Source organism: Brassica napus, chromosome C9 (assembly GCF_020379485.1).
Source record: "Brassica napus cultivar Da-Ae chromosome C9, Da-Ae, whole genome shotgun sequence".
Taxonomy (NCBI): Eukaryota; Viridiplantae; Streptophyta; class Magnoliopsida; order Brassicales; family Brassicaceae; genus Brassica; species Brassica napus.
The window spans coordinates 62,289,465-62,315,320 of NC_063452.1; the positions used below are offsets into that span (position 1 = coordinate 62,289,465).

Below are 25,856 nucleotides of genomic sequence, written 5' to 3' on the forward strand. Positions count from 1 at the left end.
TTCCTAGTTATAGTTTTAGATTTTTAGTTCATAAATCCTCAAGTAAAAATAGTAAATAAAAAGTCATCTCTTTAACTAAAAAAGATCAACTTTATCTCGTGGGCTCCAACAGAGAATTTATCATTGATGAAATATATATGAATAACCAATCAACAAAGACAACAAAAACCGTCCAACATGTAAATTGAATTATCAACCATCATGATACAGTCCTTGCTAAATGATTTCGCCGACATATAAGATTTACACTTGAAGTTTAGGAGAGACAGAAAATAATTCAGCAGGCTGATTTTCCGGCCAAGATATAAAGCAGTCCTCAAGAGGTCTGTTGGTCTCGTTGACACGTAGGAGAAGTAATCTGCAAGACTTGAAAAGAAAACTGTCAGACTTAAGAAGTAAGTTGCCAGACTTGAGAATTAAACTAGAGATTTATAAGATTTTATAAAGCTTTATAAGGATTACTATACTGCAGTATTTTATTGAAGAGAAGAAGAAGAGAGAACAAGACCGTTAAATATATTTAAAAACAATGAATATTTTATTGTATTGTGTACTAAGGTAACTTGTCTTTAAATACTTGTATCCAGATCTACAATTAAATTAAGAAAACTATTCTCTCATTCTCTCTCTTACATTTTGAAATCTACATCTCTCTCATACTTTTTCTTTTTCTCATGTTCTTCGTTCCCCAGAAATAAACTCTCAATAATTCTCTCATTCTAACATGGTACAGAGCATTAAGCTCCTGAACCTCACAAAAGCTTCCGCAAATTTCTTTCTTTCTCAGATTATCTTCAAAATCTGTTGGATACATCATTTTATCCACTGGTCCAAAGGTCTTTCAAAAGAGAAGAACCTCACCAGAACTCAAGATTGAGGAGTACCCTATTCTTTGGAACTCAAGAAAGCTTCAGCCATATTAGGAAAAGCTTCATCAAAGTCCAGTTTATCTCAAAATCAGTAGGAACAATCTATTGTCCACTGGTCCATATCTCTCCATGAGAGAAAACTCCAACATGGTGTTGTTTCCAGAGTACAAGAAGGCTAAGGAACACATAAGAAGCGCAATATGCCAAGAAGAAGTGACTTGAATCAAGCCAAGAATGTAATCAAGGAGTTTGAGCATCCATCGATTCAAGGTCAAACCATGTATTCATTTGTCATTGGTGGTTCAAATGAAGAAGAAACATGGAGAAGTATTGATACTGCAGCCAACACTGATGGTCCAGCAACCGGAGTGACCTACATTCTCTTATCCAAGCCTTTATCTCATCCAAGAAGGCTGGTACACACTCTCTTGACCCTAAACCTATCATTATAGATTCAGGAACAAGCCATCACATGATTAGTGATAGGAACTTGATTAGTGATGTCCAGCCTGCCTCAGGGAATGTTCAAATAGCAAATGGTGATAAGATTAAGGTAGAAGGGATAGGGAACCTTAGGTTGTTTGATAGGGAATCTACTACCTTGTATATGCCTCAGTTTACATCAAACTTGCTATATGTGAGAAAGACTACTGTTGATCTGAGTTGTCAGGTTGTCTTCAGACCAGATGAGGTTGAATTTCAAGACTTAAAGACAGGCCAAGTGATTGGAAAGGGGCACGTTCACAATGAACTCTGTCATCTTCAAAAGACAGAGATATCTAGATCATCTACTTCTCAGTGTTTGGCTAGTACATCCAGCAAGGTTGATAGCACACTATGGCATGTTAGGTTGGGACATCCTCATACAAGAGCCCTAAACTTGATGCTTCCAGGTGTGGTCTTCAAGAATGATGATTGTGAAGCTTGCATATTGGGGAAGCATTGTAGAACAGTCTTCCCACAGTCTAGCACCATCTATGAAAGATGTTTTGACCTAGTTCACTCTGATGTATGGACTGCTCCATGTGTGTCCAGAGAGAACCACAAATACTTTGTCACATTCATTGATGAGAAATCCAAATACACTTGAGTGACAATGATTCTGTCTAAGGACAGGGTGTTGGATGCTTTCAAGATTTCCAGACCCATATCTGCAACCATTTCAATGCCAAGCTGAAAATCCTAAAGTCAGATAATGGTGGAGGGTATACAAGTTATGCATTCAAGCAATATCTTGCTCAACATGGGATTACTCACCAGACAAGTTGTCCTTACACTCCTCAACAGAATGGAGTTGCTGAGAGGAAGAACAAACATTTGATGGAGGTAGCAAGATCAATGATGTTCCACACGAATGTTCCAAAAAGATTCTGGAGTGATGCTGTGATGTCTGCTACTTATCTGATCAATAGAACTCCAACTAAAGTCCTCAACGACATGTCTCCTTTTGAGGTCCTAAACAAGACCAAACCATCTTTGGACCACTTGCGTGTGTTTGGATGCCTCTGTTTTGTGATGATACCTGGGGAGCTGAGGAACAAGCTTGATGCTAAAAGCTCAAAAGCTATGTTCATTGGTTACTCTCCAACTCATAAGGGGTATAAGTGCTATGATCCAGAGTCAAGAAGGGTTCTTGTCTCAAGGGATGTGAAGTTTGTAGAATCTAGAGGCTATTATGATGGAAAGAGTTGGGATGAGCTCAAATATTTTTCTCAATCAGCCTCAGATATAGCAAAAAACCTTAGGAGAGTAATGGAGAACCTGAGAATCAGTATGCCTTCTTTACCAAGGGTGGAACCTGTCCCTGAAAATGTACCATCTACTGCAGTTGATAGTGTTGAGAGCAATCATCCTGATCATGAGGGGGCAGTAAAAATGTTGAGCAGTCTACACAAGCTTAACCTGAAGAGAACTCAGTAGCTCATGATCAAGATGAGATGCCATCAGAATCAGATTTTGAGACTCAAGTAGAATCAGATGTTGAGACTCAAGTAGAGGCGTCAAGTGAAGGAAATGAAGCAGAACCTGAGCAGATACAACCTTTGAGAAAGAGTACAAGGATCAGGAAACCCTCACAGTGGATCAACACAAAAGTTTACTTCAATGCTGAAGCTGTAGCTCACCCAATAAGTGTTGTATGCTCCCTTGCTCAATATCCAAAAGATCATCGAGTCTTCATCAGTGAATTGGATCAGAAATATATTCCAAGAACATATGAAGAAGCTATGCAACACAAGGAGTGGAGAGAATCTGTTGGAGATGAGATGAGAGCCATGATCAAGAATGATACATGGTTTAAGATTGAACTTCCAAAAGGAAAGCAGGCAGTGACAAGCCGGCTTTTCTACACTATCAAGTATGGAGCCAATGGAAAACCAGAAAGAAAGAAGACAAGACTGGTTGCAAGGGGATATACTCAAGTATATGGTGAAGATTATCTAGACACTTTTGCACCAGAGGCCAAGCTTCACACTATAAGGATTCTCTTATCTCTTGATGTCAACCTTGAGTGGGATTTATGGCAGATGGATGAGAAGAATGTCTTTCTTCAAGGAGAATTAGAGGATGAAGTCTACATGAGACCACCTCCTGGTCTTGAGAACATGGTGAAGTCAGGAAATGTTCTCATATTAAAAAAGGCAATTTATGGCTTGAAGCAATCTCCAAGGGCTTGGTACCATAAGTTGAGCACCACCCTCAATGGAAGAGGCTTTGTAAAGTCAGAAGCTGATCACACCCTCTTCACATTAACTAGTAAGCAAGGTATTGTGGTCATCTTAGTCTATGTGGATGACATTATCATCACTGGTAGCAACAAGGAAGGTATTCTCTTAACTAAAACATTTCTTAAAAATGCCTTTGATATCAAAGATTTAGGAGAGTTGAAGTATTTTCTTGGGATTGAGATCTGCCGCTCTAAAGAGGGGTTATTCTTATCTCAAAGGAAGCAGACACTTGATATTTTAAATGAGGCAGGAAATCTTGGGAGTAAAAAGGTCAAGACTCCATTAGAAGAAGGATACAAGGTGCTGAGAGATGGGGAGTATGAGTCTACACCATTTGGAGATATCAAGAAGTATAGAAGAATGGTGGGCAAGCTCATTTATCTAACCATCACCAGACCAGATGTGTGCTTTGATGTGAATCAAGTGAGTCAACACATGGGAGCTCCTAAGGTGCATCATTGGAATATGGTGGAGAGGATCTTAAGGTACCTAAGAGAGGCGCCTGGCCAAGGAGTATGGATGGCATGTAACAAGAGTACTGAAGTTGTTGGGTATTGTGATGTTGATTGGGCTGGAGACAGAGTTGATAGGAGATCAACTACAGGCTACTGCAACTTCATTGGAGGAAACCTAGTCACATGGAAGAGCAAGAAGCAGATGGAGGTGTCTTGTTCAAGTGCTGAAGCAGAGTATAGAGCAATGAGGAAGCTTACTAGTGAGCTCATTTGGATCAGAAACTTACTAAAGGATCTGGGCATAGAGACAACAACACCAATCACAATGCACTGTGACAATCAGGCGGCCATACATATAGCATCAAACTCAGTGTTTCATGAGAGGACAAAACACATTGAAGTTGACTGTCACAAGGTGAGATAAGCTGTGGAGCAGAATATCATTTTACCTTGCTATACTAGAAGTGAAGACCAGTTAGCTGATATCTTCACCAAGGCAGCAAGCACTAAAGTTTGTGAGTTCATTCATCCAAAATTGGGACTCATAGACCTCTCATGTCACTGATATCTCTTTCATGAAGTGTTCTACTCTTTTTCCTTAACTTGGGTTTTCTCCCAAAGGGTTTTACCTAGTTGAGGTTTTAATGAGGGAATACTTCATGGCTTCCAAGCTTGACTTGTTCCATATGGTCAAGCTTGAGGGGGAGTGTTGACATGAAGCAGAAGTAAGCTGCAAGACTTGAGAAGTAAGCTGCAAGACTTGAGAAGTAAGCTGCAAGACTTGAGAAGAAAGCTGTCAGACTTGAGAAGTAAGTTGCCAGACTTGAGAATAAAGCTAGAGACTTATAAGGTTTTATAAGGATTTATAAGGCTTTATAAGGATTACTATACTGGAATATTTTATTGAAGAGAAGAAGAAGAGAGAACAAGATCGTTGAAGATATTTAAAAACAATGAATATTTTATTGTATTGTGTATTGAGATAACTTGCCTTTAAATACTTGTATCCAGATCTACAATTAAATTAAGGAAACTATTCTCTCTTTCTCTCTCTTACATTTTGAAATCTACATCTCTCTCATACTTTCTCTTTCTCTCATGTTCTTCATGTTCTTCGTTCCCCAGAAATAAACTTTCAATAATTCTCTCATTCTAACAGGTTTGAGGTTAACAAGTTGGCTACCACAAATTGGACGGAGTTCTTTGATTAGTGCGTTGGGTGTTGTGAGGTTACTCATTTGGTTTTAGGTTGAACTCATGGTCCATGACCTGAGGTTAATGTTTTTCAAAAAATGATTAATACTAACTTTACTCAGCAAAATAAGAATTGACTACTGTTTACATTAGTCGTTTATCGTATTTTTGTTAGTCGAATGAAATAGACTAGTAGTAAATTTTTAATAGCTAGAGGAACTAATGTTATTCGGCATAAAGCTCCAAGTCTTTTAACTGAGTTAGTTAATTATAATAGTTTCAACATTCGGTTAATAACTTTTTGACACTTAAAAACATGTTTATTGCAGGTCTTTTAGGTTGAGTCTCTTAGGATAATATAAGATACGGCCTCTTAGCTTTTAACTAAAAAAGCTAAGAGACGTCTCTTAAATAAGAAATATAAGAAACGTCTCTTAGCTTTTTTAGTTAAAAGTTAAGAGACCGTATATTATATTACGTTAAAAGACCCAATATAAGAGATATGCAGTAAACATGCTGTAAGTAAGTACGAAACTAACGTTTGCCCTCACGAGAAAGATGAACAACAGTAGAAAAGCATATCGGAAACTTAATTTTCAAGAAAGAAGAAGATGAGAAAAAGGGTCCAATAAAATGATTGCCTGTGTGGAGATTTGCCTCTTCACAAGCAAGACAAAAATGGACCCCATAGCTAGCCACCGGTTTATCGATTCATCACACAATCGCACTGTTGACCCCATCACTCCAGACACCATCATCCATCATTACTTCCTCAGGCGCGTCTTCACGTGACTCTCTCCCTCGTCAGCTCCACTGCTCACGTGCTTCTTGCATAATTTTATTTTTTGGACTAAAGCTTCTTGCATATCCGTTCGTTTGGTAAGTGGATATTCTTAGTAAATGTCAACAACAGTAACAGAGTAAATGTCAACAACAGTAACGTATCCACTGCTCACGTGCTTCTTGCATAATTTTATTTTTTGGACTAAAGCTTCTTGCATATCCGTTCGTTTGGTAAATGGATATTCTTAGTAAATGTCAACAACAGTAACAGAGTAAAAAAAAAGGAGCATGAATCTGATTCATCGAACCTTTTGATTTTTCTTTTCTTTTTGTTAGTCAAGTTAGGTTGGTTACAAAAAACTATTATATTGCAAAAGAAATGGGATTATATTAATATAATAGTGTTAAGGTCATGCTTTACATGCATGCATAAACAAAAATAGAAAAACATGTTCAGTATATATACGATGTAACGTATTCTTGTTTTATAATTAAGTTGGCACGGTTTATAGAGTATCCTTAAACTGATTTAGTCGTTACATAAATATACAAGCGATTAAATTCAATAAAAACTACTTTTTCTCTTTCAAAATAATGATGTTTTAGTTCATTACACAAGAATTAAGACATACACTTTTATCTTAAAAATATCATTAAAAATATAAACAAAAACTAATTCAACCAATCATCAAAAGAAATATAAAACATAATTGTCGTACAGTTTTCAATGACACTAAAATTAATATAAAAATATCAAAAATCATGTATTTTGAAACATCAAAAAACTCTTCAAAATATCATTTATTTTGGAACGGAATGAATATTTAATAAGTTGTACATAGGGAGAGGGACAGTCAAAGAAACATACATCTGTAAATTACAACACTGGGTGTCAAATTGTTTATGAATACACAACCACAAAACATAGGGTACCTCTAAAACACAAAGGAAATTCAAAATATGATGCATCGATAATCTAAAATGAAAGGAAGATAGAATCTTTCCATAATGAATTTAGTAGGGTAGAGAGGAGATATAATTGAGAGAAAGATTGAGATGCCACAAAAATACTTGACATGGTAATAATAATAACAATAATGCGAGTATGCATGCATGACTTCAATTATTATTGTAAGGAGCCTAAAAGCATGGCACCCAAAATCTTTTGGTGAGGATATCATCCGCGTCCCACGCGTGTGGGTCCTCTCACTCTCTATTCATGTTTAGCCATAACTCTACTTTCAAATCAAACTTTGTTAATAGTAAATTCTAACAAATAACAACAAGATACATGCGTAGAAGACTAAAAGGAATAATAGTATGGATTTTTTTCGCCATTGGTTAATCATGTTACGGAATAGTGAAGAGGAAACTTGTCGCTCTATAGTGAGATTTTAAAAAGTCAAAACTAGTTTATGTAGCAATAAGCGGCAGATATTGCTCCTTCAATTTTGTTTGTACAGTTACTAATCTGACAACTCCTAACAAGTATATGTATAGCTTAAAATAGTGCTGAAGTCGCATATTAGTCACGTTATGTTATAATGTTTGGGTGGTGATAGAACTCATGAGTTCTGTAAACAGAACAGTATATACAAACACGTGTATTTGTATTAGAAACAAAATTCGTACATATACGTTATCAGATATTGTTAAAATTCAAATATTAAATACTGACATTCTGACTCTCGTATATATGGTTGGTGAAATGAAGTTATTCGACTATTAATCCATGAATTATCAGTCAGACCCTACAATTTTTAGTAATTGATAACACAGTACTATTTTGAAACCAACTATCATGTCCATCACATGTTACCATTCATTTACATAATAATGAAGCTATTTAATGTCTAGAACTTTTCTTGAAAGCAACTTGCAAAAAAGTTTTTAAAGAAGTTACAAATAATGGGAATTGTATTCATGATGTTGGGTAAGAATACATTAATCAAGTTTTTCTAGGACCATCCGCTGTGGTGATAAGTTTTGAGCCCATAAAAATGTTTGGCCAAACTTTTTATAACGAGAAAAAAAAAAACAATTTTGGTCAAACTAAAAGGAAAGTTAATTTGATTGAGTGTTTTCGTGACCGTTTGATGGGTCATCGTTTTCACATTTTAATTCCTCTTATCATTATGTGTCATCGGTAATCATTATGTCTTGCTCGCCCTTTTATTAGGTAAATATGACGGTATTTTTTTCATGGAAACATTCCCTTCTATGTAGTTTTTTTTGTTTTAAACATTCCCTTCTATGTAGTTTTTACATGTTCAAACTTAATCATGAGTCCCTAATGCTGAGTTCTAATTTATAGCTCTGATTCTAGGAGTGAAGAAAATAAATCTGATTTGGATGCAATATTAACAGTAACTACGATGTCAACCGTCGTTATGATCTGTTTTTCACTTCCAATTATTATTTTTCTTGTTTTTCCTCAACAACTTCAGCTTTTCTTTTAAATCTCTTAAAAGTTACTAAAACCTAAATTCAAAAACGCCATCATTGACGTGTGACCAAGAATTACGCTGGCCGGTCAAACTAATTATGGTCTTCAATGATTTTCAACAAACAGTCTAATTCTTCAAGAAACTCAATAACATCTCAATGGTTTAGTATTAGTTCAACGGAATACCTAAGATCTGGTAAAAATACTAACAAGTAACTCTTTCAAAATTATCCTATATTACACTTCAATGACTGCATGCGCCAAATTTTAGCAAAAAAAAAAAAATTACTGCATCCGTAGTGAATATGTTAACATAAACACACAAGGCGCTAGTCTCGTATAAGAATGAGGTATATATTTATATGCATTCACGTGCGTATGGTATGTGAATCGGCAGTTGTCGGTCAATTTCCTAAACTCCATCTCAACCCCAAAATACCACATTACGTATGCATACATATTCATATCCAATATATTAAATGGAGGTGATTAAATTCAAAACTATATTCTTTGGTAAAAAGTAAACCATAAGATTGTTTTTTGTGCGAGGGGAAATATATAATATTATTTAATTAGATTGAACTTGTAAATAAATAAGTGGGGCTTCACTTCACTACATGAATCCATAAGGCCAAAGCAGATCTTCTAGTTCTCTCTTTCTCTCTCTCAAACTATATTCCCTTCGCAAGAGATGGAACTAGCCTTGTGTCTAGGTGACAATACTAACAAGTTCTCTTTTATGGAGAAGCCCTCGAAGACTAATAATAATCCCTCTGCCTCATCGACCTCAACTTCCGACAAGGATCTTGGGTTCAACATGGGTTTAAATGTACTTGGTTTTGGTGGCCACAGATCGTTGTCATCCTCTTCGTCTCCCTCGATGGAAGACGAGAAGGATAAGAACAAGAGGAAACTAGCGCCGAAAGCAATTGATTCTGATGGATTTAGGGTTTCGTCTTCCGTAGATCCGTCACTACAGCTTCAGCTTCACTTCCCTTGGCTCCCTGAGAATAGTAAGGGTTTTAGTTTATAAACTAAAAATTTGGCTTACATACTTTCCTTTCTTATACTAGTATTTATTAAGAATATGATTAATTATAGGTTAATACTGTCATATTTAATTATTATGATTAAGGTGTTGATGGGATGTTGAAATCATTTTCCAAATATGCTTTGACTGATTTGTGACAAGAAAGAAGACCTAGGTTCTGTAGAAAACAAACTCAGTTGTGGATGTTTAAAAATTACAAAATTATTCGGTTATATATTCCACATAACCTGATGATTAGCTTTGGTTTCAGCTTCAGTTCCATGTTTGTTTTTAAATATAATTTTCTTTTAATAAAGAGTTTCAAAATTTATAGGTCGGCAAGGAGGAAGGATCTCAGGGGCAGCTACGGTTCCTGAGGAGGAAGAGGAGGCAGCGCTTAGTATGTCAGTGTCCCCACCGGATAGTGTAACGTCGTCGTTTCGGTTAGACTTTGGGATTAAAAGTTATGGTTATGAGAGAAGAAATAATAAGAGAGATATCGAAAACGATGAGGTTGAGAGGTCTACTTCAAGAGCCAGCAACGAAGACAACGATGACGACAACGGAGCAACCAGGAAGAAACTAAGGCTCTCTAAGGACCAATCTGCTTTTCTTGAAGATAGCTTCAAAGAACACAGCACCCTTAATCCTGTTCGTTTTCCATAATTTTTAACATTCTTGAATTTCTTGAGATTTTTGTGTGTTTCAAATCAAATCTTACCCTTTTTACTGTTTATTTTATGTAAAACATTGCAGAAGCAAAAGATAGCGTTGGCAAAGCAGTTGAATCTTCGTCCTCGTCAGGTTGAAGTTTGGTTTCAAAACAGACGAGCCAGGTTAGCTTATGTCATTATAGCTTCATTTTTCTTTTTATGAAACAGCCTTTTTGTGATGATTAATTTCTGAAAAAAGGAATGAGGCCGACATGCATCACGAGTAATAATAACACATTGTCGCATGTCTATTCTTGTCAGTTTTCGTGCAAAAGTAGCATATCACTTCTGCTCATCATTTCCACAGATAATTGCTCATACTGACTTATTTACAAAAAAAAAACAAATCAAAACTCTTTCACAATTTAACCAAATGTCATCACTACTCTATTTATATTAATATACAAAATTGCTTATACTGACTTATTTATAAAAAGAAAACAAATCCTAACTCTTTCTCACAGTTTAACAAATATCATAACTACTTTTTTTATATAAATATACAAAAATGGTCTAACATACATCAAACTTATTTTATCACTAGGTGAGCTTTTGATCTTTCACAAAAGTTTTCTTGATTATGTTCTTAAAATTGGTATCTGTTCAAAGTTCCCTTAGAGTTGCTCATTTGCGTGAACCTTTTATATATACACAATATATCAAGAAGCAACATGAGTTTATATGTGACTTTGTCTGGATGCTTATTTATCCAGGGTTATGTTTATGTAATTGACAGGACAAAGCTGAAGCAAACGGAAGTGGACTGTGAATACCTAAAGAGATGCTGTGAGTCACTAACCGAAGAAAACCGGAGGCTTCAGAAAGAGGTTAAAGAATTGAGAGCCTTGAAGACTTCTTCTCCTTTCTGCATGCAACTTCCGGCCACCACTCTGACTATGTGCCCTTCTTGTGAACGCGTTGCCACCTCAGTATCACATCCCTCCTCGTCAGCTACACACAACATTGACTTGTCCAAGTCATCATTTCACAGTCCTTTGATTTCGGTTAAGCCTGGACCGGGAAAACAAGTTTCATGAAAGCGCGTGCGGAATAAATGGTCACAGTTTGAGGAAATGGCTGAGTGGTTTAAATTGGGTCTTCAACTGTGTATATATTAAGATTTATATTCCATAGTAGTTGAGACCGTCTCCTATTTTAAAAGACGTCTAGAAGAACGATAATCCGGTTAGTGTTTGGTTTTCTTTTGGATTTTTTTTTTTGGCATTGTTTTTGTTTGGGTAGGACCGGTTAAAACAGATGGAGGAAAAGGGTTTGGCATGTTTATTGAGTGAAAGACAAAAAAAACAAATTATATGGTTTGATCTTTTCATATTTTGCAAAGCTGTATAATTCTTTTTAAGCAAAATGGTGTCTCGTCCATAGAAAACTCACAAAGTGTGTCCTCCAACATCAAGACATAGTCAAGGCCGTTCTCAGATGTGAAGTACGGAATAGGTAAATTAAGTTGCATGTTGTAGTATTTCAGAGTTATTTTTACTCTCGGTTTGGAGAACTGATGAGTCAACTGAGCTTAGGGTTCGGGAAGTTGGCTTGAGCCTGAGCAATACAACTGGAAATGCCGAATGGTACTTATGGAGAATTAGCCAAGAGGAAAAAAAGCTCAAAGGTTCTTTGGGTGCTTTTTCAAGCTTTTTTCAATTTAAGCATCCATAATCTTAGTTTCTTCACAACATAAACGCATATAGTACATCTGCTTTTTCCCAATCTCTAAACCAAATAGTCACACGTCCTATTAATTCTTACATTAAAATAATTAAGCAGATAAGAGTAACGTGGAAAAATAACTGCACCAGGTTGGAACCGATCGCACTGAACTCATAAAAGTAAGTTGACCTAACGGACATTTTAAGACCTTCCTAGTAAAAAAAATCCAAACATCCCATGTGAACGTCGTTACCAAACCCGTTTGTCTTCAGCTCCTCCTCCTATATTTTATTTTCCCGAAACTGGACAAATCCTATAATCTAGTATAATTTAACTGTCGGTGGTCGACAATCTGTCACATCCGTAGACTATAGTTCCAACTTCCAAATGCAAATTCGTGCGTTTACATTACATCTTTTTCTTAAGACTAAAAACCTTAATCCAACAACAAAAAGAAGAAAAGTCGCAAACCATGCTCTACACAGATCATCAACAGCGATTAATATAAAAAATATTAATATGTAACTTCTCTTTGGAGGTATAAAGCATTTACAACAAAATAGTGGAAAATATATCCGAGAGTAAATCATATTTTTCATCTTTCTTTTTTACTCTACACATTCTATACTCAAACTAAAAACAATCAAACAGAAGAAACCAAAGTATTGAGAGATCAAACAAATGTTCTGAGATGGAAAAACACCTCTTAAGGATCCCGTCTTGCTTTGCCAAGCTGACTGAGTTTAACGAGCAGCTCAGCGTATAGTATCTCGTTCCAAGAGTCAGGAACTCCCGGGAGGCACCAGTGGCTACAGTCTTGGTACAGCAACGGCGTTTTCTTTTCTCTATCCGATAAGCTATGTTTCCTGTACACCGACGGGTGACCATCCTTCCTGTAGTCCGTTAATCTGGTGATGTTTAGATACGTGACGGGCGTTCTCATCCCTCGTAACACTCTCTCCAGCACCTTCATTTTAGACGGGTACGGTGTTAGGTACGTCTCGTTCTTGATCGGTTCCGTTTCGCTGTCGCATGCTCCTCCCGAGTTCCATTGCCCACCGCTGAAATGCGAAGCGGAGTAGCCTCGGAAGAAAACAAGAGACTTGTTAGGATTCACGTTCTTCTCAACCCATCGACCCCATGTGGTTAACGCTTTACGGAAAGCTTCAAGTACTGCGAGTTCGTGATACACATTGCTCCCTTCTTGATAATAATCCTCCCTTTTAAAACCAATAAACCAATACATCAGTCCTACAATAAATCGCTAGACGGTAACTAGACGCTCTATGTCTAGACCGATTTTTAGAACATTTGTCATACACAATGTTCAATAAATCGCTAAACGGTAACTAGACGCTCTATAAAAGACTAGCGCCTAAATTGCTAGACGGTAACTACTCGCTGTATAAAAGACTAGTGTCTAGACCGATTTTTAGTCGTAGACCGATTTTTCGAACATTGGTCCTACATTACACAACACAAAGATAGAGAAGTTCCCATTATAGATTAAGAGATGTTTTTTTAATTACCCTTTGGATGTTTTCTCATGAGTCCACCAATGTCCGGTATTAAAGACAATAATATCAGCTCCTTTGTACTGCTCTGAGGACTTCCCAACCAAATCAAGCCTTAGAGTCTCCTTCTTCGTTCCCTTCTTGTCAACAATCTCAGTTTCTTGAACCAAGAAGGGTGAAACAAAGAACTCCACCGTGCAATTATAATCCTATACAAACCGAAAAAAAAACAATGAACTAGTATTCTAACAAACTAAATTAGTTGGTTTAGACAGAACAAGAAGACTTTACTTGGAAGACAAAAGAGTACTCAGCCTCCCCACGAAAATGATGTCTCCCTCTAGCTTCATAGACTTTACTCTCATCTTTCACCGATCCTTTGAGTATACAAACCAAAGACTCCCACATGTTTCTATTCAAAGAATCACCCACGAACACTAGCCTTCTTCCTCTAAGCATCTCCAGCAATATACCTCCATTTAACCTTCAATTATTCATTCTATATAAATTTATTAATCTTATTATTAGAAATGAAAGTGTTGGTTTTTTAAAGATTCTTAAGACTGAAGTACCTTGGTAAACTACATTTCTTAGGCTTCCACTTGAGTTTCTGAAAGTCTTTGTCGGGTCTTCCGTTTGATATACAGTTGAACTGCTCGTCGATGAGCTTACACGAACCTGGTTTGTAAAGCGGATACGTTTCATCTCTGATCCATTCACCGTCGAAGAACTCACAGTTCTTTAGAGATTCGCTCCATTTCTCGATCTCTTGCTTCACTAAAGAAACTGAATCACCTTTGCTTGATGAACTGGAATTGGCTGTCAGATCTACCGACACGGGTGGAGCTGATGTCTGGTTTCGAACATCATCGGTGGCGGTTCGTGTCTGATTACTCGATCCTGTCGGAGACTTATCTGGAAGCAGAGGTTGAGAAGCTGGGTTGGTTCCGTTTACGACCGGAGATTCAAAGGTTGCGTTTTTAGCAGCCGGAGTTCGTTTTTCCGGCGCCGGTGCTTGTAAAGTATTGTTTTTGGCAACTGGGTTGGTTCTGTTTCCGACCGGAGATTCAAAGGTTGGGTTTTTAGCGATCGGAGTTCGATTTTCCGGCGCCGGTGCTTGTAAAGTACTGTTTTTGGCAACTGGGTTGGTTCCGTTTATGGTCGGAGATCCAAAGGTTGTGTTTTTAGCAACCGGAGTTCGATTTTCCGGCGCCGGTGATTGCAAAGTACTGTTTTTGGCGACGTCGGGGACAGGGACGGTGGTGTTAGAGGTGGCGTCGCTAGATCTATTGGTGGGGGTCGTTGAAGTGGCGTTGGGGATGATGTAGGAGAAGATCGAAGAGAAGTGAGATCCGTCTGATGAAGGAGCGGTGGTGGTGGAGGAGAAGGAAGAGAAGATGTTGGAGAACCAAGGGGAAGACGAGTTTGTAGAAGGGCTAAAGGCGAAGAAGAGAGTGACAGCGACGAAGGTGATTACGAAGGCGTAAGCGAAAGTTGAGGTTTTTCTCGGTTTCACGGCGGAGAAGAAGCTTTTGATTTCGGCTGCGACGGCGGTTGTTGTTGTAGTTGTTGATGTTCCGTTGTGAATCGGCGTATACTTGACGGCGTCTGACGCCATAGACGGAGAGGGGAGAGAGACAGTGATAAGTGGGGGAATGTGGAGGGAGTTCGTGGCGCGTGACGAGTGTTTTGGTGGTTCGGTAAGAGAAAATAATGCTGTTGTTTAGGGTTAGAGAGAGAAAGAAGTGCAGAGATGTGTGTACGAAACCAGAAGTGGAGATGACTTTTTTAGAAACAGGGGGAATCGTTAAGACGACACCGTTAAAAGGATGACTTAAAGTAGAGAGTTTTCATTTAAATGCCCCTTGTTTTGAAGTTAATTACGGGAACATCACTCTCAAAGCGCGTGTCGGTGGTTCCAGATTCGAATTTTTGTGTTACAGTATATGCTTGTATAGTTGTATATATAGATATCCATAGGGTTTTGGATCTGGATCCGAGTAATAAGCGTCGCACAGATCCGGGTGATAAGTTTCTTCCTTGATGGTTAACTAGTGTAATCTGTTCTTTAATGTTAAAGGTATAACATTCTAGTCAAACTTATATGAACTAGTCATTAAATAAAATAGGGAAAGAAAATCTACGAGGCAAATGATCAAAGTCAAAATCAAATACGATTGTACATTTTTAGCCATAAGTAGAATAAACAATTTGGTGGGCTTATAGATGATACACTTCTAGTTAAGAGGAATCCAGATAGAGGGCTTCCCTTGTTTATCTTGCCAAAACTGTAAATCTATGGAATGCAAGTTCATAAGGCCAATACGTTGTCGCATATTTCCCTTCATCAATTAAACATCCTACCCCATCAGTTAGATGTAGCAATATAACTGACTGAATTATCTCAAAGGTTTATTGACAGCAAATGGTTCCAACTATATTACCACTAATCTTATATTGATATTTATCTTTAAATATGTTATATGTTTAGAGATATGTGATCTATGCGTAATCTTTATAATAATGTTTTATCATTGTTGATCCAAGAGTGTTTCATACACGCACCCTCGATTGATTTCCCTTCCCGTCGGAGATGTGAAGATCCACGCCAGGCCCGCTTCTCTGGTTTCCTTACACCACACGGCATCAGTGTTACAGATAATGGTCGATGGTGATGAGATCTGTAGAGGTAGCTGAGGCGCTGTGTGATAGCTTGGTGGTTGAGTGGTTTGTGCTGATTCCCATTCTAGTAGAAGCGCAATAGCTTTGGAGATAACTTCCGGCGGTGTGATCTGTTTGTTTTCGAAAGTGTGGAGGTTTCTGTTGATCCAAAGTCCCCAACATATCCAGGGGAAGAGGATGTGTATTAAGCTATTAGTAGGTATTGAACTTTTTCGATGGAGATATATATTGTGACCCATGTTTATCTTTACAGTGTTGAAATGGTCGAGTTGAATGTCAGATATTGGCAGAACCCCAAATGAAAGTAGTCCGTGACTTTTTTTTTTTTTTTTTTTTTGCATGAGAGTCTGTGACTTGAGTCTTATTATTGAATCATGATTTCGTAGTTAATTAAGATGATGTGTTTAGTAAATCAAGAGGAAAGTGCTCGGAGGGATGGTGGTACCCTTGCGTTGCGTCTATAAAAGTCTTTAGCGCGTGGGACCGTTTCCTCCATCTACTGTATCGAGTCTCAACTGACCTTCTGCAATTTTTCTTCAAAACGCATTTTACCAGCTATTGGAGAATCTTTTAGCAATGACATCTTTTAATATTGTACTTATCTACCCTCAGAAAGTACTAGATAGAGTTATCTGTGTTTTGGATTCCATTAATGGATACGGCCATACGGAAAGCCGCCCCCCTGACTAAACCCTGAGAATGTATTTCTTTTCTCACCTTTTACACTTCATAATACATCATTTTTTTTATTCGAATAAAATTTTATTTTTTTGGGGTATAATATGTGCATGTCATTCACATATTAACATGGTTCTAATCCTTTTTAAAACGAGGCAATTAAATTTGTTTTATAAAGCTAAACTTACATGTGATTTCTCTAGTTTTTTTTAATTATTGAAGAGAGGGGGCCCCCACCGGCTACTTGCTCATCGGTGACACTTTTCCAACTCATCCAGCTTCTGGATAAGCCTCTCTCCATCTCCTCACATCTCTTCTCAAAACAAAAAAAAAATATCTTAAAATTATGTCATTTGAAAAGTTTAGAATATTTCATCAGATATCTCTTCCTTCGAAAAGATTAAAAGAACACACAAAAGAATGGCAGCGCTAGCATCAAACCCTCAGATGTTAACGAGACAAGGTCACAGTAGTTACAAGAAGGAACAATTCTGGAAGAAAGAGAGTTTGAGTTTGGAGAAGAAGTGTGGGTTTTGTTGTGTGAAGGTTTACAATTATGAAAAGCTTGGGAGGTCACAAGTAGAGAAAGAGTGGAGGTTAGAAGCCTTTTGGTCAAACGTATCACAGCCTGAGACTGTGGAGATGGTACCCATTAACGATGTTGATGAGCTTGAAGCTGTTCTCTCTGAGGCACGCAACCTCTCTCAGCCTATCATCATCGAATGGTAAACAACACACCAAAAATATATCTCTCTATAATCTTGGTTAGAGATGGAATCCATTATATAGTAAAAAAATTGGAACAATAGGTTATTTTCTTGTTACTTGTTAGATTACATTTTTGCTCGCTAGATCATTTTCCACCTTCATTTCACTGTTTTTTTTTTAACTTATCAATTTTCACAACTCAGTCACTAACCAGTCAAAGCCTCTATATATGTGAACAGGATGGCTTCTTGGTGTAGGAAATGTATTTACTTGAAGCCTAAGTTGGAGAAATTAGCAGCGGAATATAATAACCGGTAAGCTAATAACAAATTTACAATAATGTTACTGCAACAGTCTGAATCTTATGTTGAACTGAAATGAATATTACAACAACAACAAAAAAACAGAACAAAGTTTTACTACGTGGATGTGAACAAGGTGCCTCAAACCTTGGTCAAGCGTGGCAACATTTCTGTAAGAAAATTCTTAAAACAATCAAACATGATTAATCATTCTTTTTGTGAAATCTAAATCATTTTTCCATATTCATGTATAATGCAGAAAATGCCCACCATTCAGGTATGTTTTCTTGATAACAAATTGTTTTAACAGCAAGAAACGTTATGAATGGTAAATGAAAGTATTAATGATAATATTTATGTAACTAAGAGAGAATTGAGTGGGGGTTATATGCAGTTGTGGAAGGAAGGGGAGATGCAAGAGGAAGTGATAGGAGGTCACAAAGGATGGCTTGTTATTGAAGAAGTCAGAGAACTGATCAACAAATATGTTTGATTCTCTTTTTTTCTCTTCCTCATCTTTTCTGTTAATTTGTACAGTAACTTTTAAATTTTGCCTTTTTGATATCTGAGACATAGAGAATGGGGAGACAGAAAAGTAAAATTGATAAGCTTTGTTTTTACTTTTCAAACAATTTGTTGACAAATAGATGACATACATGAAAGTATACCTAGGTGAAGTACAAAAGTAAATAAGAAACTCATAAAATTAAGTGTGATCTGTTGCTTTTAACATAACTGTCGCTTTGGCCGAGTGGTTAAGGCGTGTGCCTGCTAAGTACATGGGGTTTCCCCGCGAGAGTTCGAATCTCTCAGGCGACGTATTTTCTCTTTTGTATTTTTTTTTTTGTGTGGTAAGCCACGCCTCCAACCTGTTGCTGTCTGATTGTCTCTGACTTGCCAAATGAACGCTGATGCTTTTCTAACAGAGATCAGTAGTACTTAAGTTCATGCCGTATGTGTGATTTCTTTTCATCAAATAAATCACAAATTCAAATCAGCGAAAGCTCAAATAGAGCTTACAGAAACTACATGGAGAAACCACAAAAAATAAACTAAAGCTGCAGATTATCAGACTGATGGCACACATTCATACACAAACCTTCCCCATTTTACCAACAAAGAATCTGTTTCCGAATCACAAACAATGAAACAAGCCATTCAAAACACAGAAGATCTATGAGACTGTCTCATAAATAAGAAACAGATTTTTCTATGCACCTAAATTCAAGAAAAGATCCTCTGCAAGCCCATGCTGCAGTCAGCGATTAGTCAAAGTAGAGCATGTCTTCTTCCCTTGCTATTGTGGAATATGCTTTTCAACTAAACTCGATACTCTTTCAACTTTCTTTTCCTTTCGCATGCAACCGGCTGTAGAACTCAGTGAAGACAAGCCGGAAGAAGAGGAACTTGAGATCTACAGTTTGTTGGAGCGGCAGTAAAGACAGGAACGAATCTAATGAGGTTGTGGATTCCTTTGCAATACTGTCCATATCTTAACTCATGCTTTGAAGAAATTCTCCAGCACGCTGTGTTATAGCCTTCCTACCTTCACTGATCCATGAACTTGACTCCTGCGTTTTGTTTCTTCCTCGTCCTGACTCTTTAGTTCTGCAGGCAATCATTGATATCACAGATCAGATTATGACCCTTAATATAGGTAAATATGTTCAAGTCTACCTTATTTGCATCTCGTAGATTCCTTCATACAAACGATCTGCATGACTCCTGAACCGTAATATAAGCTCAAAGAGAACAAAGAGTGATTTGCGGATGGTCTGCGACTGTTCTCCCAGAAGAGACTTCCCAACGATGGAGCTGAGGTACTTCTCATGTGCTGGCAAAAGATCATCCAAGTCTTTAGCAGCCTCCATCTCTTTTGAGAAGTTACACCACGACACCTCCAACACCTCAAAATTAATAAAAACTAAATATACTTATGCTTTATTTTTCATAAGTCTCTTCTCCTAATTAGTTTATTTAGGTAAACTAGGTTATGGCAAAAATAGAGTAATACATTGATATAGAGAGGTTACACATAATGAGAAAATCTGTTAAAATATCCAAAAATCAACCTTTTTGTCATCTTTATTAAAGCATTAATAAAGCCCATGATGCAAAAAAATTACAAAGAGGCTCAATAGGCCCAGATACAAATCAACCTTTATCGACAATAAAATACAAAGAAAGACCAAAAATTAGAAGTCCCACGACGTTTTTTTTTGGGTTCAAAAATCTCTAATCACCAATGCAATAAAACGTGGTATCAAAATCAAGTCGTATCCTTAAATAGAGTGGTACGATTTAGAGCAACGTGGGCTTAGTCCAGGCCCGATATAAATTTTAGGCTCAAGGGTTTGTTCGGAAAATATACTAAGCCCAAGGAGTATAAAGTAGTTAACGACAAACACAAAAGTAAAAAAAAAAACAATTATAATTACTTTCTTGGAAACCAAGAAAAAGCTCTAAGATATCGCCGCCTCTCGAAAACCTAACTAAGCTATCTTCTCAACTTGTCTCCAATGGAGGGATCCACGATCAAAGTAATATCCTTCTTACTCTTATAGCTTTCTTATTACTCTATCTTTTAACCTCTGTTTGTTTCTCTAAGGATGGTTTCTGATTAATTAGATCTTTTGTACCATAGGGGGTGAGTCTGCTGACATTGAACGAAAGTGATTCTAAGAAAACCAGACCAAGAAAACGGTAAAATAATTGATTGCCTTATGTCTGTTAGATTGTGTAGGTTCTTGTCACGTTGGTAATAATCTTGTCTCGTGCAGCGACATTGGGAGGATTCGCGTAATGGGATATAGCACTGAGCTTCCCGGTGATGATGTGGAAAGCTCGTTGAGAAAACATTTCTCTTCATGTGGAGAGATCACAGATGTTTGTGTGCTCGTACTCGATAATAATATTCTCAACAGGTTTGTGACTACTTCCTCCAGTAACTCAACTCAAGTTTTATATATCCTAACATTGGTTTTCTTTTGTTTCACAGTTTTGGATTTATTTATTTTCTGGGAGGACAAGGCACAGTTGACAAGGCGATGCAACTTAGTGGAACTGACGTTGGAGGATGGAATGTGATTGTTGAGCCTTATCCTTTTGGGGAAGATGCTGACTGGTAACACATATAGTTTTATTTTTGGTATTTTTTTTCTTTCAATAGCTGAGAGCCATGGTGAGCCATTGGCTTGAAAGGCGCCTTGTTTTTTTCTGGTTAAAAACACTACTTTGACCGAACCCTTCAAACGTCTTTGAACCCTATCACCTACTTTGACTACCATTTAAATATCTTTTAAAACATTTACGACTTTGATCCTTAAAGCTTTAGTTGTTGTTGGATTTGAACAATTGGATTTAGTTTTTCAAGTTCTTTGTATTGGTGTTTTGGATTTTATCAATGTATATATAGCTAACTATATATACTAGTGTGTATAAGACTAGTCATGCATTTCTAAGTTACAGCTCTGTATTACTAACCCACGTTTGATGCATCTTAATATAAAACGTAACTTTCAAGATGTGTTTGATTATATATTTATCCATATTATTGCAGGGACCCTATTGCCATTGTTCAAGGATATGACACTTGTCTTGGGAAAACTGATATCAAGAGAATGTTGTTTGATCACTTCTCTTCATGTGGACAGATCAAGGATATCAAGTTTCACAAGAGGTTTGTGCATTGCTTGCTTCATCCCTTTTATTGAAGCAAATGCCTAACTTGTCTTTGTTTTGATTGTTTACAGCAGCATTGGTGTAGCTTCTGTGTCTCTTTATGGAGAAGGTGCAGAAGACAAGGTGTAAGCTCAGAGATCTGGAGCTTGACATGCTGGTGCATTGACACAGAGAGAGTGTTGATTGACATGGTTCTTTGGAGTATGGCTTGGACATATTCAAAGATTGTTGAAGTTTGGCGTGTTGCTGTTGTGTTACACATGGACGATAATGCGTAACACATCGACGTGGACAGAAGAAACTAAGACGTGATGACGTGGAGAGTTCCCATTGGCTGATCTTGTTTGGACGTGATTTACAACTAGAAGATCTTCAGATCACAAATTGGAAGACTTGGTGATGCTGATTTTTAGGAAAAGAGATATTGCACAATTGAAAAGAATTGGTAGCAATATATAGGAAAGCTTAGACTTAGGATTAAGTCAAGCTTTCAACGTTATATTCTCACAGAAACACAAACAAGAGTTTTGGGGTTTCGGGAAGTGAGTGATTTGTAAACGTGATCAACAGGGGTTGGTTCAAGCAAAGGGTAGATTAAGAATTGGTCCGTGACAAGCCGCGTGTGGCGTTGTGTAATTCGGATTAGACAAGTCTTCGTAAAAGACTGTTTAAGTGATTCTTAATAAAGAGACAGTTGGTCTTTAATTCGTGTGCAGAGGTTACTGAGATTCGTGTTCACAAGAGGAGGTTAGTGCATGGCTTAATTCTTACTCCCTTTTAGGAGGACTTTGTCTTTGTTTTGATTTTTTTCTTTTTACAGCATTGGTGCAGCTGTTGTAGAGCTTTATGGAGAAGATGCTGAACAAAAGGTGATGGATCTTGATGGGAGCATCATGGTAGGCCGCAAAATAAGTGTTAAGCTTTATACTGCGCCGACTGTTTACAGTGTCCACCCTCGTCGTCGACGTAACCGTAATTATTATCCAGTTACATTGTGTTTTGATTCTTGATTCCTGCTTCCTCTTAACCAAGCCTAGGATGACTTCTCAAGAGTAGAAAAGCTCTCTGATCTACTGTGAGAAGGCAAAGACAAGCTCCATGTTGTTTGTATCTTTCTGAAATAAATGCAACCTTTTACTCTATTACTTTTATATGTTTTTTTCTGGATTTTAAAATAAACTATGATCATCATCTGCTTTCATTTGTAACTTTTTTAAGTAATGTACTAGAGAATTTTCCCGGGCTACGCCCGGGTTTTTCGGCCCGGGTTTTTTCGTCTATATTAAATAAATTTTGATATACTTTTTTGTTGAGTATTTAAATATAATATAATAAATTTTTATTTGCATTTGCCCAAAATTCCAGAATGAGTATTTTACGAAATTGAACCACTTATCTAATTTTGATGGGAGCCGTTGAAGGCTACAAAACATGAAATGCACTGTTGGGAAAGGAAGGCGGTTTTATTTCGTCTATCTCATTTTCTTTTCCAAAAATGTCTTAAATCTGATTCCATTTGTAAAATTAACTTATGGGCTTTTAATAAAAGCAAGTTGACAAAAAAAAAACAATTATAAACACCTTTCTTGGAAACCAAGACACCTAGAAGTGTAAAACTATCGCCGCCTCTCGAAAACCTGGCTAAGCGTATCTTCTTAACTTGTCTACAATGGAGAGATCCGCGATCAAAGTAATCTTCTTCTTACTCTTATCTTTTTTAACCTTTGTTTGTTTAGAGGGATGGTTTCTGATTAGTTTTTTTTTGTACCATAGGGGATGAGTCAGCTGACATTGAACGAAAGTGAGACCAAGAAAACCAGACCAAGAAAACGGTAAAAAAAATTGATCGCTTTGTGTCTGTAAAATTGTGCTGGTTCTTGTCACGTTTGTAATAATTGTCTTGTCCTCGTGTGCAATCAAATTATTTCAGCGACATAGGGAGGATTCGCGTGAGAGGATATAACACTGACCTTCCCCATGATGATGTAGTAAGCGCGTTGAGGAAACATTTCTCTTCGTGTGGAGAGATCACAGATGTTTATATCTTCGAAAAGACTGATGGTCTACACAGGTTTGCGGCTCTTTCCTCTAGTATTCCCACCTCAACTCCAGTTTATATATTGTTAAACTTTTGTTTTTTTATTGTTTCACAGTTTTGGTTTTATTTATTTTCTGGGAGAGGGCGCAGTGGACAAGGCCTTGCAACTTAGTGGAATTGACGTGGGAGGATGGACCGTTATTGCTGAGCCTTATCCGTTTACGGAACATGCAGGCTGGTAACACAGATAAAATAAATATTTTATCTTTGGTAATTCACTTTCTTTCAAGATGTGTTGACAAATATATTTATCCATATTATTGCAGCTACCCTGCTGTAGTTGTTCAAGGATACGACACTCTTCTTGATAACGCTGATATCGAGAAAATGTTGTTTGAACATTTCTCTTCGTGTGCAGAGGTTACTGAGATTCGTGTTCACAAGAGGAGGTTTGTGCATGGCTTAATTCTTACTCCCTTTTAGGAGGACTTTGTCTTTGTTTTGATTTTTTTCTTTTTACAGCATTGGTGCAGCTGTTGTAGAGCTTTATGGAGAAGATGCTGAACAAAAGGTGATGGATCTTGATGGGAGCATCATGGTAGGCTGCAAAATAAGTGTTACGCTTTATACTGCGCCGACTGTTTACAGTGTCCACCCTCGTCGTCGACGTAACCGTAATTATTATCCAGTTGCATTGTGTTTTGATTCTTGATTCCTGCTTCCTCTTAGCCAAGCCTAGGATGACTTCTCAAGAGTAGAAAAGCTCTCTGATCTACTGTGAGAAGGCAAAGACAAGCTCCATGTTGTTTGTATCTTTCTGAAATAAATGCAACCTTTTACTCTATTCTTTTATATGTTTTTTTCTGGATTTTAAAATAAACTATGATCATCATCTGCTTTCATTTGTAACTTTTTTAAGTAATGTACTAGAGAATTTTCCCGGACTACGCTCGGGTTTTTCGGCCCGGGTTTTTCGTCTATATTAAATAAATTTTGATATACTTTTTTGTTTGAGTATTTAAATATAATATAATAAATTTTTATTTGCATTTGCCCAAAATTCCAGACTGAGTATTTTACGAAATTGAACCACTTATCTAATTTTGATGGGAGCTGTTGAAGGCTACAAAACATGAAATGCACTGTTGGGAAAGGAAGGCGGTTTTATTTCCTCTGTCTCATTTTCTTTTCCAAAAATGTCTTAGTTTTATAACTTAGAAATCGTTTAGTTCACTAATAAACTAATATGAATAATGTTTAATTTTTGAAGTGTATTAGTTGAATTAGTTATTTAAGTAACTGAAATTGGTTTTTGTTACACTGAATTGATAAAATTTATTTAAAATTCTTCTTACTTTATTTTCTTTTATTATTTTAGAAAATAATAATATAGATATATGGAACTGACCTCAACCATCAAAATTGACTGGTCGTAGCTTGTGCGGACCTTTGATGATAGTCTATAGAATATGTTATGGCCAATTAGGCAGTAAGTAGAGATTCTAAACGTAATGAATATGATGAAACCCTAGCCGTAAACTGAAGAAAAGTAGTGATTCTCTCTCTCTCTCATACGCAAACTCCTTTGTTTTGCTTTACATATCAATAGGACAAAAAAATTACAATAACAATATATACATTCATCCTAAAAGATTTCAGTTGACCATTTCACATCTCCTGCAAAGTGCGAACACAGTAAAGATCAGCTCGTATGTTAGGCTACTTTATGTGAAATGGTTAGATGGATTTTATTGACAGAGGCAAATGCAGTTAACTTACTTGAGCCCAGGAAGAAGGTTAATGAAACATGAAAACTGAATAAGTATACAAAGACAACTGCAGTGAGAAGCAGTGGCACTGATGTTGAATAAACCTACGTACATATTGATAAAGGTTAAACCCTATATACAAAAGTGACTACTACTTAAGGGAATCTGCTCGCGAACTGAATATGCATTTGCCAGTTTCTTACCTTTACAATATTCTCTGCATATTGCATCACCATCGACACAACAATACCACTGCGAAACAAACATGGGAATAATGGTTTGTGTTAACTACACATAGATTTTCTTAAAGAAAAAAAAACATTTTTATATGAAAATGTCATGGTTTTATATGAAAACATTTTTAGGACATTCAGACAAAACTAAATCAAATGCTGCTTACCACCAATACTCTTGGCTGCATCTTTAAGACTCCCACCGAAGTACTGTCTAAGAACATCCAAAGTGATGGTTTTATCTGCCTTTGTACGCTTCTTCTCAGCCATACTATTAAAACCACCACTGGTGAAAGTGTTGCTTTCATTGATATTAGAATCTTTAGTGTAGTCATAACCTCTTTTCAAACCAAAACCATCAGTTGGCAGC

The 25,856-nt window shown here is 37.0% G+C and overlaps 6 protein-coding genes and 1 non-coding gene across 8 annotated transcripts; 5 read left to right on the plus strand and 2 right to left on the minus strand.

Moving 5' to 3' along the window:
• The first annotated feature begins 9,052 nt into the window (after window positions 1-9,052).
• LOC106375481 (homeobox-leucine zipper protein HAT14) lies at window positions 9,053-11,548 on the plus strand. The gene is made up of 4 exons (XM_013815399.3): window positions 9,053-9,486; window positions 9,838-10,154; window positions 10,260-10,339; window positions 10,953-11,548. Exons 1-4 carry the CDS (start codon window positions 9,165-9,167, stop codon window positions 11,251-11,253), a joined length of 1,020 nt encoding a protein of 339 aa, XP_013670853.2. The 5' UTR covers window positions 9,053-9,164; the 3' UTR covers window positions 11,254-11,548.
• An 819-nt stretch (window positions 11,549-12,367) lies between these two features.
• On the minus strand, window positions 12,368-15,223 carry LOC106375480 (protein trichome birefringence). Its single transcript, XM_013815398.3, has 4 exons — window positions 13,968-15,223; window positions 13,687-13,879; window positions 13,411-13,604; window positions 12,368-13,101 (listed from the first exon to the last, which is right to left on the minus strand). Exons 1-4 carry the CDS (start codon window positions 15,011-15,013, stop codon window positions 12,588-12,590), a joined length of 1,947 nt encoding a protein of 648 aa, XP_013670852.2. The 5' UTR covers window positions 15,014-15,223; the 3' UTR covers window positions 12,368-12,587.
• A 1,809-nt stretch (window positions 15,224-17,032) lies between these two features.
• On the plus strand, window positions 17,033-18,394 carry LOC106375478 (thioredoxin-like 3-1, chloroplastic). 2 transcript variants are annotated; one of them, XM_048767220.1, is made up of 5 exons: window positions 17,033-17,480; window positions 17,703-17,777; window positions 17,871-17,937; window positions 18,025-18,093; window positions 18,160-18,394. In XM_048767220.1, the coding sequence occupies exons 1-4, from the start codon at window positions 17,176-17,178 to the stop codon at window positions 18,070-18,072; spliced, it is 495 nt and encodes a 164-aa protein (XP_048623177.1). In that variant the 5' UTR covers window positions 17,033-17,175; the 3' UTR covers window positions 18,073-18,093; window positions 18,160-18,394. The 2 variants fall into 2 exon arrangements, with proteins under 2 accessions (XP_048623177.1, XP_048623176.1); XM_048767219.1 differs by having other exon boundaries at window positions 18,025-18,042.
• A 108-nt stretch (window positions 18,395-18,502) lies between these two features.
• TRNAS-GCU lies at window positions 18,503-18,584 on the plus strand. The gene has a single exon. It is a non-coding gene; the product is annotated as a tRNA-Ser (tRNA).
• A 3-nt stretch (window positions 18,585-18,587) lies between these two features.
• LOC106374259 (gamma-tubulin complex component 3-like) lies at window positions 18,588-20,208 on the minus strand. The gene is made up of 2 exons (XM_013814335.3): window positions 19,443-20,208; window positions 18,588-19,373 (listed from the first exon to the last, which is right to left on the minus strand). Exons 1-2 carry the CDS (start codon window positions 19,634-19,636, stop codon window positions 19,259-19,261), a joined length of 309 nt encoding a protein of 102 aa, XP_013669789.2. The 5' UTR covers window positions 19,637-20,208; the 3' UTR covers window positions 18,588-19,258.
• A 12-nt stretch (window positions 20,209-20,220) lies between these two features.
• On the plus strand, window positions 20,221-22,647 carry LOC106372865 (nucleolin 1-like). Its single transcript, XM_048767221.1, has 5 exons — window positions 20,221-20,305; window positions 20,410-20,468; window positions 20,546-20,689; window positions 20,764-22,193; window positions 22,267-22,647. Exons 1-4 carry the CDS (start codon window positions 20,285-20,287, stop codon window positions 20,891-20,893), a joined length of 354 nt encoding a protein of 117 aa, XP_048623178.1. The 5' UTR covers window positions 20,221-20,284; the 3' UTR covers window positions 20,894-22,193; window positions 22,267-22,647.
• Window positions 22,648-23,100: 453 nt separating this feature from the next.
• LOC106372864 (nucleolin 2-like) lies at window positions 23,101-24,328 on the plus strand. Its single transcript, XM_013813130.3, has 6 exons — window positions 23,101-23,136; window positions 23,220-23,278; window positions 23,377-23,517; window positions 23,600-23,722; window positions 23,811-23,933; window positions 24,007-24,328. Exons 1-6 carry the CDS (start codon window positions 23,116-23,118, stop codon window positions 24,194-24,196), a joined length of 657 nt encoding a protein of 218 aa, XP_013668584.1. The 5' UTR covers window positions 23,101-23,115; the 3' UTR covers window positions 24,197-24,328.
• The last annotated feature ends 1,528 nt before the right edge of the window (window positions 24,329-25,856 follow it).